At 37.2% G+C, this 15,655-nt stretch overlaps 5 protein-coding genes across 5 annotated transcripts in view; 4 read left to right on the forward strand and 1 right to left on the reverse strand.

Annotated features, from left to right (window-relative positions):
* Positions 1-15,655, reverse strand: part of LOC106619416 (uncharacterized) — a 152,743-nt gene that overhangs the window by 23,435 nt on the left and 113,653 nt on the right. The window lies entirely within an intron of this gene.
* Positions 216-1,463, forward strand: LOC138856400 (putative gustatory receptor 22a). The gene is made up of 2 exons (XM_070107514.1): positions 216-1,240; positions 1,302-1,463. Exons 1-2 carry the CDS (start codon positions 233-235, stop codon positions 1,461-1,463), a joined length of 1,170 nt encoding a protein of 389 aa, XP_069963615.1. The 5' UTR covers positions 216-232.
* On the forward strand, positions 2,330-3,748 carry LOC118683875 (putative gustatory receptor 22a). The gene is made up of 2 exons (XM_070107515.1): positions 2,330-3,337; positions 3,394-3,748. The coding sequence occupies exons 1-2, from the start codon at positions 2,330-2,332 to the stop codon at positions 3,562-3,564; spliced, it is 1,179 nt and encodes a 392-aa protein (XP_069963616.1). The 3' UTR covers positions 3,565-3,748.
* Positions 4,362-5,728, forward strand: LOC118681538 (putative gustatory receptor 22a). Its single transcript, XM_036366520.2, has 2 exons — positions 4,362-5,462; positions 5,519-5,728. The coding sequence occupies exons 1-2, from the start codon at positions 4,455-4,457 to the stop codon at positions 5,687-5,689; spliced, it is 1,179 nt and encodes a 392-aa protein (XP_036222413.2). The 5' UTR covers positions 4,362-4,454; the 3' UTR covers positions 5,690-5,728.
* On the forward strand, positions 6,139-7,550 carry LOC118681539 (gustatory receptor for bitter taste 22e). The gene is made up of 2 exons (XM_036366521.2): positions 6,139-7,328; positions 7,391-7,550. Exons 1-2 carry the CDS (start codon positions 6,321-6,323, stop codon positions 7,541-7,543), a joined length of 1,161 nt encoding a protein of 386 aa, XP_036222414.2. The 5' UTR covers positions 6,139-6,320; the 3' UTR covers positions 7,544-7,550.

Raw genomic sequence — 15,655 nt, forward strand, 5'->3', positions numbered from 1 at the left:
CAAACATATGTATTAAGTCCTTCAGCTGCTCTCTGGTCAATATAGGTAATTACGACTTTTCACTTGTCATATGACAAAGCTGTCTACTACTGTTATCGATATGTGTTATCATTCATATCAAATAATAAATACTGTCAACAAATGCTGCAAAAAAGTGAAAATAATTGCAAATAATTGAAAAATAATGTTGTCACTCCAACGAAAATATTTTTGTATGTCATTTAGACTGATCATGTGGTCACGGCTTCGTGTCGGTCTTTCCCGTTATATTATAAACGCGACAGTTCGTTTATCAATTATTTTAGGTGTACTACCTTATGGTTATAACGCGCGACGCAAACGGATTGTGTCAAAGATTGATTGCCTCATCTACAGTACCCTCATAGATGTGCTTCTAATTACGGTGACGCTACACAAGTGGTACAGAGAAGTGCATGTGAACTGGGATGATGGAAGAGAGTGGTCGCTAACGAGTGCACTTAGACGACTAGTTAATACGGCGCAGTTGTACAGCCACTTTGCGATATTGTGGACCAACTGGAAGGAGTACGACTCCGTGCTAGGCATGCTCAATGAATTTACGAACATGGAGCAGTCTTATTTTGCAAAGCATAAATCTTTATGCGACAATTGTGCGACATTTCACAATTACCTTGCATGGCGTTCGTTTGTTACGCTTTTGAATTACATTGTAATTTTTTATATAACATACGATAGATTCACTAGGATCAGCATATATGTGCTGATCACATCTTTCATCAGAGCGATTCTGGCTAATGTGCTGGTGTTGGCTGTGTTGCAATTTTATACGATTGTATTGGTCATTTACCGCAACATTTGGACACTGCAACAACGTTTGAAGTATTTGGCTAGTTGTGGCATGCAGCGGGTGAATGCCGATAACTTGCGGTGCGAAATCGGGGAAATCGTTGGTATCTACATGCGTTTACAGCGGCTATCCGAGAGAAGCAATAGTATTTATGGCAAACAGGTTTTCCTTTATATCATCGCCTTTGTGGGTGATAATACCCCCAATGCGTTTCAGTTGCTCTTAATATGGAAAGGCAACGATTTCTCGTTGTATATTGTATATGTGTTTTATCTCATTGTCATAAGTACCGTAGAATTTTGGTTAATCATAGCCGCTTGTGAGTTGACTTTAAACGCCGCATATGACTTCTCGCAGCTGTTGAGGTCCTTCAATGAGTGCACGCATTTGGATGACAAGTCAGAGCGTGAGGTATATTTTTAGCTTGAATATCTTATTTTTATTGTATATTTCGAACATTTTAAAATTTCAGCTTGAAGTTCTGGCGCTCTTTTGTGCTAGTAGAAAACCACGATTCCGTTTGTGTGGCCTAATGGATTTGGATTATTCGAAAGGTTTAAGCATTTTGCTCACAATCATTTTGCATATAATTTATTTGGTGCAAACTTACTATGTAGTTTTTTCTTATGAATAGGATGAATAAAAGTATTCTGATAGAATTCTTTCTTTACAAACCAATTTATATATTCAGTATCGTACTTTTAGACAGGAATTGTTGAAAGAGCATTTTCGTCTCGTTTACTAACTAGGATTGAAAGTACTCTGTATTTAACTTCTTGTATTTATATACTTGTCTGATTTCGTATATTATTATTTGGATTGAAAAACAGGAAAAAGGTTTCAAAAAGAAATAAAACGCTTATCATTTTATCTTATGGGCAGAAATTTAGTTTTATTATAAAAATAAAGGTTTATCATTAGACGAGAGGCCCAATTTCCGACCACTTTTGGTAGCTAGTGGGGCAGTCATTCGTGTCTGTCTTATCTATGTAAACAACCGGCTTAACATAAATCCACAACAAATAGTCCAGCGGTGTTAGCTAAAGTGAGTTTCATCACTGAACAGATTTTTTTTGTGTAAATCGGGATCATGTGCAAAACCGTACTAAATTGTGGTTCCCAAGTAGACATAACAGATGGCGCACCCTGTACATCATCTAAACGTGCATTTTATTGTTGATATAATAGTACAATTTCACTTTGTATGGGTTTGGCAAAATTTGCCGCCATAAAAAAGATACCCCCTTTGCCTGTCACCCTACCAGAAACAAACATATGTATTTATCCCTTTAGCTGCTCTCTGTTCAATATAGTTAATTACGACTTTTCACTTGTCATATGTCAAAGCTGTCTACTACTGTTATCGATATGTGTTATCCTTCATATCAAATAATATATATTGTCAACAAACGCTGCAAAAAAGTGAAAATAATTGCAAATAATTGAAAAATAATGTTGTCATTCCAACGAAAATAATTTTGTATGTCATTTAGACTGATCATGTGGTCACGGCTTCGTGTCGGTCTTTCCCGTTATACTATAAACGCGACAGTTCGTTTATCAATTATTTTAGGCGTACTACCTTATGGTTATAACGCGCGATGCAGACGGATTGTGTCAAAGACTTATTGCCTCATCTACAGTACCCTCATAGATGTGGTTCTAATTGCACTGACGCTACACAAATGGTACAGGGAAGTGCGTGTGAACTGGGATGACGTAACCGAGTGGTCGCAAGTGATGGCACTTAGTCAACTAGTTAATGCGGCAAATCTGAATAGCCTGCTTGCGGTACTGTGGACAAACTGGAAGGAGTACGACTCTGTGCTAGATATGCTCAATGAATTTACGAACATGGAGCAGTCATATTTCGCAAAGCATAAAACTTTATGCGACAATTGTGCGACATTTCACAATTACCTTGCGTGGCGTTCGTTTGTTATGCTCTTGAATAACATTGTAATTTTTTATATAATATACGATGAATTCACGGGGATCAGCATATATATGCTGATCACATATTTCATCAGAGCCATTCTGGCTAATGTGCTGGTGTTGGCTGTGCTGCAATTTTACACGGTTGTATTGATCATTTACCGTAACATTTGGACACTGCAACAGCGTTTGAAATATTTGGCTAATTGTGACATACAGCGGGTGAAAGTTGATAACTTAATGCATGAAATCGAAGAAATCGTTGCTGTCTATATGCGTTTACAGCGGCTATCCGAGAGAAGCAATAGTATTTATGGCAAACAGGTTTTCCTCTACATCAACGCCATTGTGGGCGATAATACCACCAACGCGTTTCTGTTGCTCTTGATGTGGAATGTCACCGATTTTTCGGGGTATATTGTGTATGTGACTTATGTCATTGTCATAAATACCGTAGAATTTTGGTTGATCATAGCAGGTTGTGAGTTGACTTTAAACGCCGCATATGACTTCTCGCAGCTGTTGAGGTCCTTCAATGAGTGCACGCATTTGGATGACAAGTCGCAGCGTGAGGTAAATTTTTAGCTTGAATATCTTATTTTTATGTTCTGAACTTTTTAAAATTTCAGCTTGAAGTTCTGGCGCTGTTTTGTGCTAGTAGAAAACCACGATTCCGTTTGTGTGGCCTAATGGATTTAGATTATTCGAAAGGTTTAAGCATTTTGCTCACAATCGTTTTGCATATAATTTATTTGGTGCAAACACACTATGTAGTCTTTCATTATGATCGGAATGAATAAAAGTATTCTGAAAGTATTCTTTCGTTACAAACCAAATTATGAACGCAGTATCTTGCTTTTGGACAGGAAGTGTTGAAGGGGCATTTTCGACTCCTTTACTAACTAAGATTAAAAGTGGCTTGTATCAGAGCGAATATTGTGTATTTAACTTCTCATAAAAGTACTTCTGATTTCGTATATTATTATTTGGAGTAAAAACACGAAAAAGTTTTCAAGAAGAAATAAAACGCTTATAATTTTATGTTATGGCCAGAAATTTAGTTTTATTATGAAGATAAAGGTTTACTTTTAGTCGAGAGGCACACTTTCCGAACACTTTTTGTAGTCATTTCGTTTTGTTGTTTCGAAGTAAGTCTATTTATTATGAAATCGCAAATTAACTGATTATGAATCAACTAACAGCTGTCAAAAAGATCAACCCCGAAAAAAGTATTGTTTTATTGAAAACCACACGTCTAAAAACACCCATTGTGTTTAGCCATATTCTATGCGTGTGAATTCATGTGCAAAACTGTACTGAATTGTAGTTTTCAAGTTGATAACAGTACAATTTCACATCGTATGGGTTTGGCAAAAATTACCGTCATGTGAGTGGTAGGCATAGACATATGTATGTATACATAAAAGATACCCCCTTTACCTGTCAGCCTACCAGACACAAACATATGTATTTAGCCCTTCAGCTGCTCTCTGGTCAATATAGTTAATTACGACTTTTCACTTGTCATATGTCAAAGCTGTCTACTATTATTATCGATATGTGTTATGCTTCATCTCAAATAATAAATACTGTCAACAAACGCTGCAAAAAAAGTGAAAAAAATGCAAATAATTGAAAAATAATGTTGTTGCTCTAACAAAAATATTTTTGTGTGTCATTTAGACAGATCATGTGGTCACGGTTTCGTGTCGGTCTTTCCCGTTATATTATAAACGCGACAGTTCGTTTATCAATTATTTTAGGTGTACTACCTTATGGCTACAACGCGCGACGCAAACGGATTGTGGCAAAAAATTATTGCCTCATCTACAGTATCCTTATAGATGTGGTTCTAATTGCGCTGATTCTGTACAAATGTTACAGAGAAGTGCGTGTATACTGGGATAATATAGCCGAGTGGTCGCTAATGATGGCACTTAGTCAACTAGTTAATTTGGCGCATTTGTATAGCCACTTTGCAATACTGTGGACCAACTGGAAGGAGTATGACTCTGTGCTGGACATGTTCAATGAATTTGCGACTATGGAGCGGTCATATTTCGCAAAGCATAACATTTTATGCGACAATTGTGCGACATTTCACAATTACCTGGCATGGTGGACGTTTGTTATGCTCTTGAATAATATAGTATTTTTTTATATAATACGCGATAAATTCACTAGGATCAGCATATATATGTTGATCTCATTTTTCATCATAGTTATTCCAGTTAATGTGCTGTTGGTGGCCGTGTTGCAATTTTACACGGTTGTATTGAACATTTATCGCAACATTTGGACACTGCAACAGCGTTTGATATATTTGTCCAGTTGTGGCTTACAACGGGTGAACGTCGATAACTTAATGCGTGAAATCGAAGAAATCGTTGTTGTCTATATGCGTTTACAGCGGCTATCCGAGAGAAGCAATAGTATTTATGGCAAACAGGTTTTCCTCTACATCAACGCCATTGTGGGCGATAATACCACAAAGACGTTTCTGTTGCTCTTGATTTGGAAAGGCACCGATTTTTCATGGAACAACGTATATGTGTTTTATCTCATTGTTATAAGTACCGTAGAATTTTGGTTAATCATCGCCGCTTGTGAGCTGACTTTAAACGCCGCATATGACTTCTCGCAGCTGTTGAGGTCCTTCAATGAGTGCACGCATTTGGATGACAAGTCGCAGCGTGAGGTATATTTTTAGCTTGAATATCTTATTTTTATTGTATATTCATTTTAAAACTTTAGCTTGAAGTTCTGGCGCTCTTTTGTGCTAGTAGAAAACCACGATTCCGTTTGTGTGGCCTAATGGATTTGGATTATTCGAAAGGTTTAAGCATTTTGCTCACAATCGTTTTGCATATAATTTATTTGGTGCAAACTCACTATGTAGTCTTTTATTACGATTGGGATGAATAAAATTATTCTGGAAGTATTCTTTCTTTACAAACCAAATTATGAACTCAGTGTCTCACTTTTGGACAGGAAGTGTTGAAGGAGCATTTTCGTCTGAATGTTGCTCTTATCAGAGCGAATACTTTGCCACATCAGCTTCTTCAACCTTTTTAGACTGTTTTAATTTCTGCTAAAATGGTGTGGAATTTTTCGATTCACTGATGATGGTGTAAATACAGCGTTACTGAAATGAAACTGATATTTTATATACCGATTTTCAAACAATCCACATGGGGGATTTCTTGAGCGACAGCAGAGAAGTGCAGTCGCGTTGTCGTTCTCTTCGAATTTTCTTAAAGCATGCTCATGTAATTTAGAGAATTGGTTATTATGAAGTTTCAACAAGCAGTGGAAACAAGTTGCAGCAATCTAGCTGAAAATTTTAAAACTAAAATACATACAAACTCTCTGCGAACTCGAAACGAGTGTACATCGATATATTTAATTGAAATTTGTCGTGCGAACAAAAGGTGTTTAACCTGTAATATGTCAAAGCTGTCGATTTTTGATAACACCAAGTGCACGCAGTACCATAGAATGAAGGTCGACAATAGACTTCGCCATCAGACGACAGCCGGCACTCGGGGAGGTAGTTATGTGGTCGCGCTGGCGTGGCGCTGTTATTGAGCTTATTACAAATTCTACAATTTTCGCTTCCATTGCACTCGGTATATTACCTTATGGCTACGATAGACCACGTCGGCGAATTGTGTCATCGAAATGCTGCTTGATATACTGCATTTGCATTGATGTCATAGTAATTTGTTTGGCGCTGTATGTATGGCCTAAAGAGAAGCTGGTGAATTTGGAGCGAATATATTATTGGACTCTGGTCGAACTGCTCTGCCGATTCATCATCTTTGTAAATATAAGTGCTTTGCTTGTGATTATGTGGACCAATTGGAGTGAGTACACGTGTGTGTTAGGCATTTTCAATGAGTTTGCAGCAATCGAACGCACCTATTTTGCCAGACATGAACGTTTAGCCAAAAGCTGTGTTACATTCGAGAAATATTTGATTTTAAAAAGTCTGGCAATGCTTTTTAAGAACATGTCATTCCTTTACGTCGTCTTGATATTGTTTAAGGATATGAGCTTCTCCACCGCAGTGGTGCATACAATCGCAATGATTATGGTTAATGTCATCGCTCTGGTGGTTTTCCATTTTTACATGTTCATCTTGTTCACTTACCGTTATATTTGGATAATGAAGCAACGCATCAAAATAATCGCCAACTATGTTGCGTCCAACATAGATTGCGGTACTTTACAGCTGGAAATCAACGAAATCACCGGCGTATATATACGCATATTGCGCGTTTGCCAGCAATTCGGCCGCATTTATGGCAAGCAAATGCTGCTCTGCATCAGCGGCGTTGCGTCAGTCAATGTGTTGACATTAATCACACTTCTCTTCGTCTGGCGTTCCTCCGACGATACGCTGAATATTATATATTGTTGGTATGTGATCATCATAAATACTCTCGACTTCTGGCTGATCATTGCTGTTTGTGAGTTAGCTCTGGGCACGGCGTTGCAGCTGGTGCAGTTGCAACGGTATTTTAATGATTGTGCGCATTTGGATGCTGCTTTGGCGAGAGATGTTAGCTATTGTTGTAAGTAATTGTGGTAATTATGTGCTAAATATTTTTTTTTTATTTGCAGCTGGAGACTTTGGCTTTAGTGTGCGCAACGTGTTCACCGCAATTTCGTTTATGTGGCCTATTGGATCTGGACTATTCAAATGGTTTGAAAGTGTTGTTGACTGTTATTTTATTTGTGATTTGTCTTGTTCAAATTAATTATGAGGATTTGTGAGTCTTGAGTGGTTTTTAATTACAAAAAATTTCAAAATTTCTTTGGCAGTGTGTATATTCTGTGAAATTAGTTCCACTAAATCATCAAAAAATTGTTTTCAGGTTCTCGAGTGCCTTATTTTCGAGCATGCGTACAAATAAGGCATGTTATGCATATAGTAAGATATCTATCTACCTATAGTTATCATTATAATATCGAAAAAGCCAAAAAATGATTATTCAATAATTAGCGTTAGAGAGTTGGCATCTCTCACTATGGTTCGAATAAATACATTTCGCCGTGATACCTTTGTCATGAGGCGCGTGCTACAGTATGAAAATACCTAAAATTTCACATAAATAACATACGAGGCGAAGTCGTAATAGAGATGTCTATCGACGTGAAGTCAATGGTAAGACTTTTGGTTCACTAGATTTGCCTTCCGTTGAGCTTTTCCGTTTCTCAAATTTTCGAATATTTGTTCAGAACTTTATTGACTCCGCCGACATAATGTCGCAGAAGGAATTAAAGTTCATTATTAGGTGTCTTCGTTTCGTCATTTCACTGCTACCAAGTTGTTTTTTCGCATATTTTAGTTTAGTTTTACTTTTGTGAATGGTTCAAATGACAAATGAAAATAAAAATTTCTTTTTTCTGTTATTTTTCAAAATTAACTCTTAAAAACAATTACAGTTATTTATAGAAAACAAAAATAAAGGGTTACTGCAGCATTCTTTAGAGAGAGTGACGCTTGGCGAATCGAATACAGCTATTATTAATTAAAATTCAATTGAAAAGCATAAAAATTTCTGTGTTCTGGGGCTTATAATGCCAAACATCGAATTGGATAATGTCTGTTCTTCTTTGGTCTCTTTCGGAGTCTTGGAGCTTTGGATTATTCTTGAAGAAGGCTGGTTTGAAATTGTATTGAGCATAAAAGTTGTTAGATGAGCGTTTACTGAACTCCTCTAACCGCCGAAAGTTTTTTCTTATAATTTCTATATAAAATATTTTTAAGGTGTTTTAAAGTAATCAACTTGATTATTTTAGGCCTGATAAACTAATTTCAATCCTTTAATTTAAATTTAAATTCCTTGTAGGATTAAAAAATATTTATATAAATTTGCAGATAAATATTTGTTGTCATTCTCTTTTTTTTACATCAGCACACAAAATAAACTTTGTTTTACTTTGTCCAAACAAGTTTCTGCCGATGGAATATTTGTGCAACAAAAGTTTATTAACATTAGTTTTCGACAAGCAATGTGTTGGTCTACTCTTTTGAATCTGTTGTAAAGTTTTGAATTGCTATGAAACTGTAGTTTGACTAGTCAAGCAAACAAGCAACAGGTCAGCGTCAGTTGTTAGATTTCAGTATAAGCATACCAAACTAATATTCAAAGTAAATGAAAACTGTTGAATCATTATATACCAAGCTACTAGGATGAAGGGTACTATAACAGCAAGCTACAATACAAGACGCCATACCCAAAATAGGTGCTTCTTGTGCTTACAGGGCCAAGTGTAAAATACAACAAGTAGCCGGAATTTTTTATATATCAACAAAATCCTCAGCAAAAAATTAATTAATATATAAACAATTCCCGCACAATTGCTGTTACGGTACTTTTTTAACATTAGTATTCGTATATTTTTAATAAGACTAATTAAATAAAGTCAAATTTGTGAACAAGGTCGCTCAAAGCGATCAAAGTGCTTTAACTTTCAAGATGTTTTCCACCTAAATCACATTAATTACACGCCTTTTCCGATGAAAAATAGAAAAAAAAAACAAAAACGTAATGCAAGCAAGCGCTTTCAAAGTCACGGTCCATTTTTTAAGCACTTATCGCATCCACTTAAAATATTCAACTTAACGACTTACTGTTAATTCTGCAATATTAAACCTTCAGCATTTTCTCTTCAACGAATAAAGCCTTTGGCTAAATTTTAACCCCGCCTTTACGCACTTACCGCAGATGAGCGAAATTAAAAGCTTAAATAAAACGAAGCAATAAAGATAATTTAATGAGATATATGCCATGTAAGCGAAGCGTGGCAACAATTTATTTACATAAAGCACGATACTAACTATGTGTGTTTGTATTTGATACAAAGCAGTATCCACAGGGAGCGTAAAATGCGCGCTGCAGCAATGCAGTCGGCGCTAATCGGTGGAGTCGCTGCGTCGCACCGCCGGGAGAACGCAAGTTGAAAGCGGTGCTTAGTGTAGACTTAAGAACGAACGAAACGAACAGTTAAAAGGAAAAAGATATACGCAAAATATATTCTGCCAGCTTGTATAATATATAGTAAGTAAATAAATTGTAAATTTGCATGCGGTGTGATTAACATTCGCTGAAAAATTGAGAGCAGCTCCAACTGCTAGCGCGTGTAATTTGATAAAAATATATGAAATAAGTAAGGTTGTTAGGGCTTTGACTAGGCTTTGACAGTAGCTTAGACCCTCTGGAAAATTATGGAAACCACAGAAGTTATATTTTATACACCTTGTCTACTGAAAGTCCGTATGAAGAATGATGTCATAGAAAACAATATTTTCATTTGGGTGTTGGGCTTAACTATGGATCCATCGGAGGAGTCTTAAATGCTATATCTATAAATTTAGATATTATATTTTATGTGCCAGGATTAGACAAAACATGCACCGATTTTTTCCGTATGTGGAATATTTTTTTTTATATACTGTAAGCTACAACAGATGGCGCTGTTTTGAAACTAAGCTTCGATGTGATACGAGCTTCATCATCTATTTTACATTATAGACGTATTTAAACAGAATATATCACGACCTAAATTGATTTTGATGCTTATCGCATAAATTCCCCGACATTTCTCAAATGAAAAAGTTTTTCATTGAAGCACTTCCTTCCGATCGTTCAGTTTGTATGGTAGCTATATGCTATAGTGGTCTGATATCGGCCGTCCCTACAAATGAGCAGTTTCTTTGTGAGAAAAAGACGGGTACAATAATTAAGAGCGATATCTCAGAAACTGAGGGGCTATTTCGCATATATACAGACAAACGGACGGACGGACGGACAGACGGACATGGCTAAAGAGACTCAGGTAGTTATATGTAAGAAGGCGTGGAATCATCCAGATACTTTCTTCTCAACTGTCCAGATTTTGCCAGACTGAGGTTGAAACATCTCGGTAGACACACTTTCGGCAGACCAGGCGATATAGCTGGTATTGATATTAGCTGCCTGAACCTTTTAGCAAATAGGAGTTTTGGGGATCACAAAGAAACAACGTTCACAGCTGTCCAAGTGGGATCATGTGTCGCCTTTGGTACGAGGATTAATTAGGTCGTAGCTAACTTAACCTAACTCTTGCACATACGCCTAGACTTTCATGGTCCTATCGATAAGTCTTTTCAGTTCGAATCTCTTGAAATCGATAAATCTAGATAGAACTTCGTATTTGCTATTGTAAACTACCGTTAGTATGAGCAAAACTATTGTACTGTCTACAATATGCTACGAGGGTATAAACTAGACAACAAAAAAAGGAAGAAGTCGAATGGGAGTTTATAAACTGACGATTTTACGCTTCGTTAAGTTGTTAAGTGCAACGGCTAAATAACGGTTATGGTGAGCTATGAAACAGTTAGACATTAGAAGAGCATGGGAGAGCCGTTGACCGTACCCAGAAAGCAAAGGAAGTTAACGGGATAATAATACAAAAATTAAATATGACAACACACGCTATGAGTACAGTTATAGTATGCACGAACCAAACATACATATTGTACATATATCAACAGCGCACAGCAAACAGCGACATTCAGAGCGCCAAAAGTCTGTGTAAACTTTAAGCCAGAAGCAGGAGGCGGCTTGCAGCACAGCCAGGCAATTTCAATTCATGTCCTTGTAAATCAAAAGCCTTCCGCTGCCGTGCACAGCACGTAGCTCAATGATAGTGTAACTAGTTTCAGCTACTAACTATAGTAATCAGCAACATTGCGCATAAACCAAAACTCGCCTCTAATCCGAACATATGTATATGTGTATTTGTGTGTGTGTGTGTGTTTTTGTTGGTTTGGAGCGCATCAGATTCGGTTGCAGTCATACTGAAGCTCAAAGTGCACAATTGTCGCCCGACGGGATGTCATCAAAGTTGCGTTGTTGTGACCGACATTCGTACAATGCATCAGGCGCCTGATTGTATGCTACCACAAAACGACAGGCAGGTGTGTGCCCCGGCAGGAAAGGAAAAAAGTTCAGTTGGCAGACATACAATGTGGAAGCATCATACCTACGTTCACGCTGACTTCTGTATATGTGTTTGCACATGCAGGCATACGAACGGAATTTATATGCCACACGGGGTGTTGTGAAGCGTATTGTTTGGTTATTAAGTTCGTTGACTGTTGAGTTGGCCTTTGTTTGGCGAGTTATCTGTCGTTGCGTGCGGTAATTTAATGCCCCACGGAGAACTTGAGTTTTTAATTTAACTTTGTTTAACAGATAGTTTGCAGCATTTAATAATGAAAATGTGTATGCAGACGAAATTGACTGACGTAATCGCTAATAAATCACCATAATTGAAGTATTGAGGTAAATGTACTTTCAACGGATTTGTGTTATATTATATTTACAGATTATATTCATAACACCAAGAGATTAATTATAAATTATGTCATCTATTATATATTCATATTCTATTGTCCGAGTTTTTCGCAGAAACCAAATATTTTTAATCGATCCTACTAAATTCTATTTAAATTTGTTCATAAACTTAATCTTATTTATTTTATTATTATATTATCGCTTATATTCGTTCTTTGATCACAGCAATTTATTAGATCCAAATTTAGATCGGACCATTGCAGCAAATAGGTTAAGTTCGGTAAGATTCGAATCTATCCCTGTTATCTAGTAATAGGAAACACAAGAAGACTGGGTTACCGACCTCTTTCCATACTGAAAGTAGAGCTAGGGTGATTTTCTTTATCAGCTCGTCAGCTTTACATTTACCAGAGATTCCACTCTGACCTGGCACCCATACTTGTCTTATCACAAATTGACTCGATGCCATCGATAACGTGGTTAGGCATTTCCTAACCAGGCACGTGTGAGTTGTGAGTAAGTTCGAACTTATTACTATCCAGTCCATTGTAGCATATAGCTGTCATAAAAACTGGCCTATAAAAATCTTGACAAAATCTTTTTATACCCTTTTACGCTATAAGAAATGCACTTGTAAAAATTACAGCCGAAGTTTTCTTTTTGGTTTTCTTTTTGAAATAGAACACTGGGAGTCGTGGAAGATATCCCGGATCTACCCGATGAAGGCTAAGGATTTCATAATGTATTCTGCCTATTCCGCATTACCCGGGTTCTGAAGGTACGATCTTATGAGTAAGTATCCTGTGACGCTTCTACAAGGATTCTGAATTCCCTCGTTCTTAAAAGTAGAAGCCTTTTGGTGCAACCACTATTCAGATTACTCCTCTTCCGAGACCTTAGGTATTTCTCTTATATCCATTGCTCTAAGCAACATGGAGCTGAACAGTCCTAAGTATCTTATTATAACGTCGTTCCTACTGGCTATTCAAATATTCTAATGTGATGATTGCCCCACTTAGTTCATATAGAAATAATTAATATAGATAGCTAATTTTAGGCTTTTCTCCATCTTCTTTTTCTTTTTTAGCCCTAGTACCGTGGGTCGGTCTGGGCTGAGAACACTAAACTTCGCCAGTTGGCTCTATCCATTGCGAGGTCACGCCACACGTTTCACATCACTAGTGCAGTCAGGCCCCTATACAGTTGGTCCTTCAATTGGATGCGTGCCCACCATTAAGCCGTACAGTTCATACAGTTCGTGGTTCCTTCTTATTCTGTACTGATAACTAATGCGAACGGCTGCAAAGACCTGGGTTAAAATATTCAATGTTTTTGCGTCGAGTGTCATTTTTGTTCGTTGAGAAAGGGATATGCTTCTCAACTGGGATCGACCCCAAAGTAGCACCTGTTGGCAAGAGTTATTTTGCGCTCGATCTACATGCCTACAAGTAGATTATTAGCGCAATTTTTGCTAGTTCCGAGTTATACAAAGTTCTTGACATTTTTAAATTAAAAGCTGCCAATACTGATGTAGTTGCCAAGATGCGATAAATCTTTGTGTGTGGCCTCCAGGTACTTTGTCGTGTCCTTATTTACCACAAAGGGTTCAGCAGATCGAAATAAAAAATGGCTAATCTACTGTAGAACATCAGTATTTGCTTGCTTCTCTAAACAGAATTCCAGTTTTTGAAACCACGCATATAATACCGTATAGCAATTAATGAAAGCTTTCTTTCTTTCTTTCTCTCTGGCAAGTGTTGAAAGCTTTCTGATAAATAACGATTATAAGAATACCGTGTGATCGCAGTGCCATATATAGGGATACATACAGAAATTCTACTTTCAAATGATGGATAAGTGTTTATAGCTTTCTTCAAATAACGTTTTATTATTAAGATTTATTTAAAGTTATCATATATTTGAAAGAAAATAAATTTTTATACCAGAAATCAAACCTGAACTAAATTAAAGCCAAAATCCCGACCCCTTTCACATTAATTAATTAATTTTACAAGGTTTCGCACACATTTTAATAAAATTTCAAACACACTCATACGCTCCACATAAGTTCAGTAATTTCTTTGGGGATAGATTAAATTTTCTGCTTCTTTCATTCATTAATGGAGCTCTTTGTGCGCAGAATGTGTGAGTGAAATGGAGAAAAATCCGTATGATTTTTGTATTAATTTCATTTGAAACGAAAGCTACATAGCACATGCACGCGCATTTCGGTGAAGGCGTCGGGCGGTGAAAGCTCATCGCTGATGCAAGCTTTTAATGAAATGTAGCAGCACAAAACAAAACAAAAAAAAAAGAAAACTGTGTAAGTGTATGCAGAAGGTAACGAAAAAGCAGCAGAAAAACAAGCGACAACATTGAGAGAGCAATGTCATCAGCATCAAGCATGCAAGCCAGCAAGCTTATGTATGTGAAAGTTAATATGTATACATGAGAGGATGTGGCATTTCTTTTTCGCTTTTGCCGCTGCTTAACTTAATTACACCATACAGACGTACACACCTACGTAGCAAATAGTCATACATACGTAGGTACATACATATGTATATTGCACGTTCTTCACCGAAAACAAAACCGTAATGAGTGCCATGCAGCAGCAACAGCAGGAGCTACAGGAACAACAGCAGCCATGCTTGCCATGGCCAGCAAAGTGCCGGGCCAGTGACAACAAAGTAATCGCGAAATTGAGCAATGCAACAGGACAACACGTACGACATTCATTTATCTTAAGTGTAGCCAGCGAAGGGGCCAGGCACATTGCTTGTTAGCCAACAGCCAGTTACTAAAGAAGCGCGCGGTTGAAAGCGTCGAAGCAAACGGAAACATTTCAGAAATTACAATGCAGAACACATTGTAGCAAAGGGCAAGTGCAGCAATATTGCAAACAAAAGCAGCGATAAAATTACGCCAATATCAATTGGCAGCAATGCCGTAAACTTAAAGACGAGCTTAAGGCGCTAGGGCAGGCTCTTTTCGTGTGTTGTGAAATCAGCGCGAAATCAGAAATGCATTGTTCTCTGTAAGCTGATTGTGGTTTAAAACAAAGGCTGAAAACTGAACCACGTCGCGTAACGTAAGACATGGTTCCCCAGCCAAAGTGGTTATTGTGTGGGTGAAAATTTTATATGTGTATAGCCTTACACACTACCAACATATGTCATATAGAATAATAGGGTACTTTCTAGCAAAAGGTATATGATATATGTACTTGCTGTGTTCGATTCGCCATCTCTTCGCTCGAAATCTGTAGGCGATGCTCTCGAGTCAAAAAATTTACATGTAAAGATAAAGTTACCGAGTTGAAGAGAGTATAAGAATAGCTCATTAAAGTGGCATAATCGCTTATTTCAATGCTACTAAGTTTTGTTTTACAGGATTTAGACCAGTTTTCGCTACTCTCTAACGCTTGGCAAATCGAAGACGGCTATGTTTATGCTGATTAGACAAAACTAAGCGTGGTTTAATATTAGGTCAAGTAAAAAGTAGTGTTAAAAGTTTGTCTTTGACAGTTTTTCGATTG

This window comes from Bactrocera oleae, chromosome 3, assembly GCF_042242935.1.
Source record: "Bactrocera oleae isolate idBacOlea1 chromosome 3, idBacOlea1, whole genome shotgun sequence".
In the NCBI taxonomy this organism is placed as follows: domain Eukaryota; kingdom Metazoa; phylum Arthropoda; class Insecta; order Diptera; family Tephritidae; genus Bactrocera; species Bactrocera oleae.

Excerpts from the sequence above, each read along its gene's own strand:
- LOC118681538 (XM_036366520.2), top strand. The coding sequence starts at position 4,455 with ATGTGGTCACGGTTTCGTGTCGGTCTTTCCCGTTATATTATAAACGCG. Across the intron at positions 5,463-5,518 it reads ATGACAAGTCGCAGCGTGAG|CTTGAAGTTCTGGCGCTCTT; the intron begins GTATATTTTTAG and ends TTAAAACTTTAG.
- LOC138856400 (XM_070107514.1), top strand. The coding sequence starts at position 233 with ATGTGGTCACGGCTTCGTGTCGGTCTTTCCCGTTATATTATAAACGCG. Across the intron at positions 1,241-1,301 it reads ATGACAAGTCAGAGCGTGAG|CTTGAAGTTCTGGCGCTCTT; the intron begins GTATATTTTTAG and ends TTAAAATTTCAG.
- LOC118681539 (XM_036366521.2), top strand. The coding sequence starts at position 6,321 with ATGTGGTCGCGCTGGCGTGGCGCTGTTATTGAGCTTATTACAAATTCT. Across the intron at positions 7,329-7,390 it reads ATGCTGCTTTGGCGAGAGAT|CTGGAGACTTTGGCTTTAGT; the intron begins GTTAGCTATTGT and ends TTTTATTTGCAG.
- LOC118683875 (XM_070107515.1), top strand. The coding sequence starts at position 2,330 with ATGTGGTCACGGCTTCGTGTCGGTCTTTCCCGTTATACTATAAACGCG. Across the intron at positions 3,338-3,393 it reads ATGACAAGTCGCAGCGTGAG|CTTGAAGTTCTGGCGCTGTT; the intron begins GTAAATTTTTAG and ends TTAAAATTTCAG.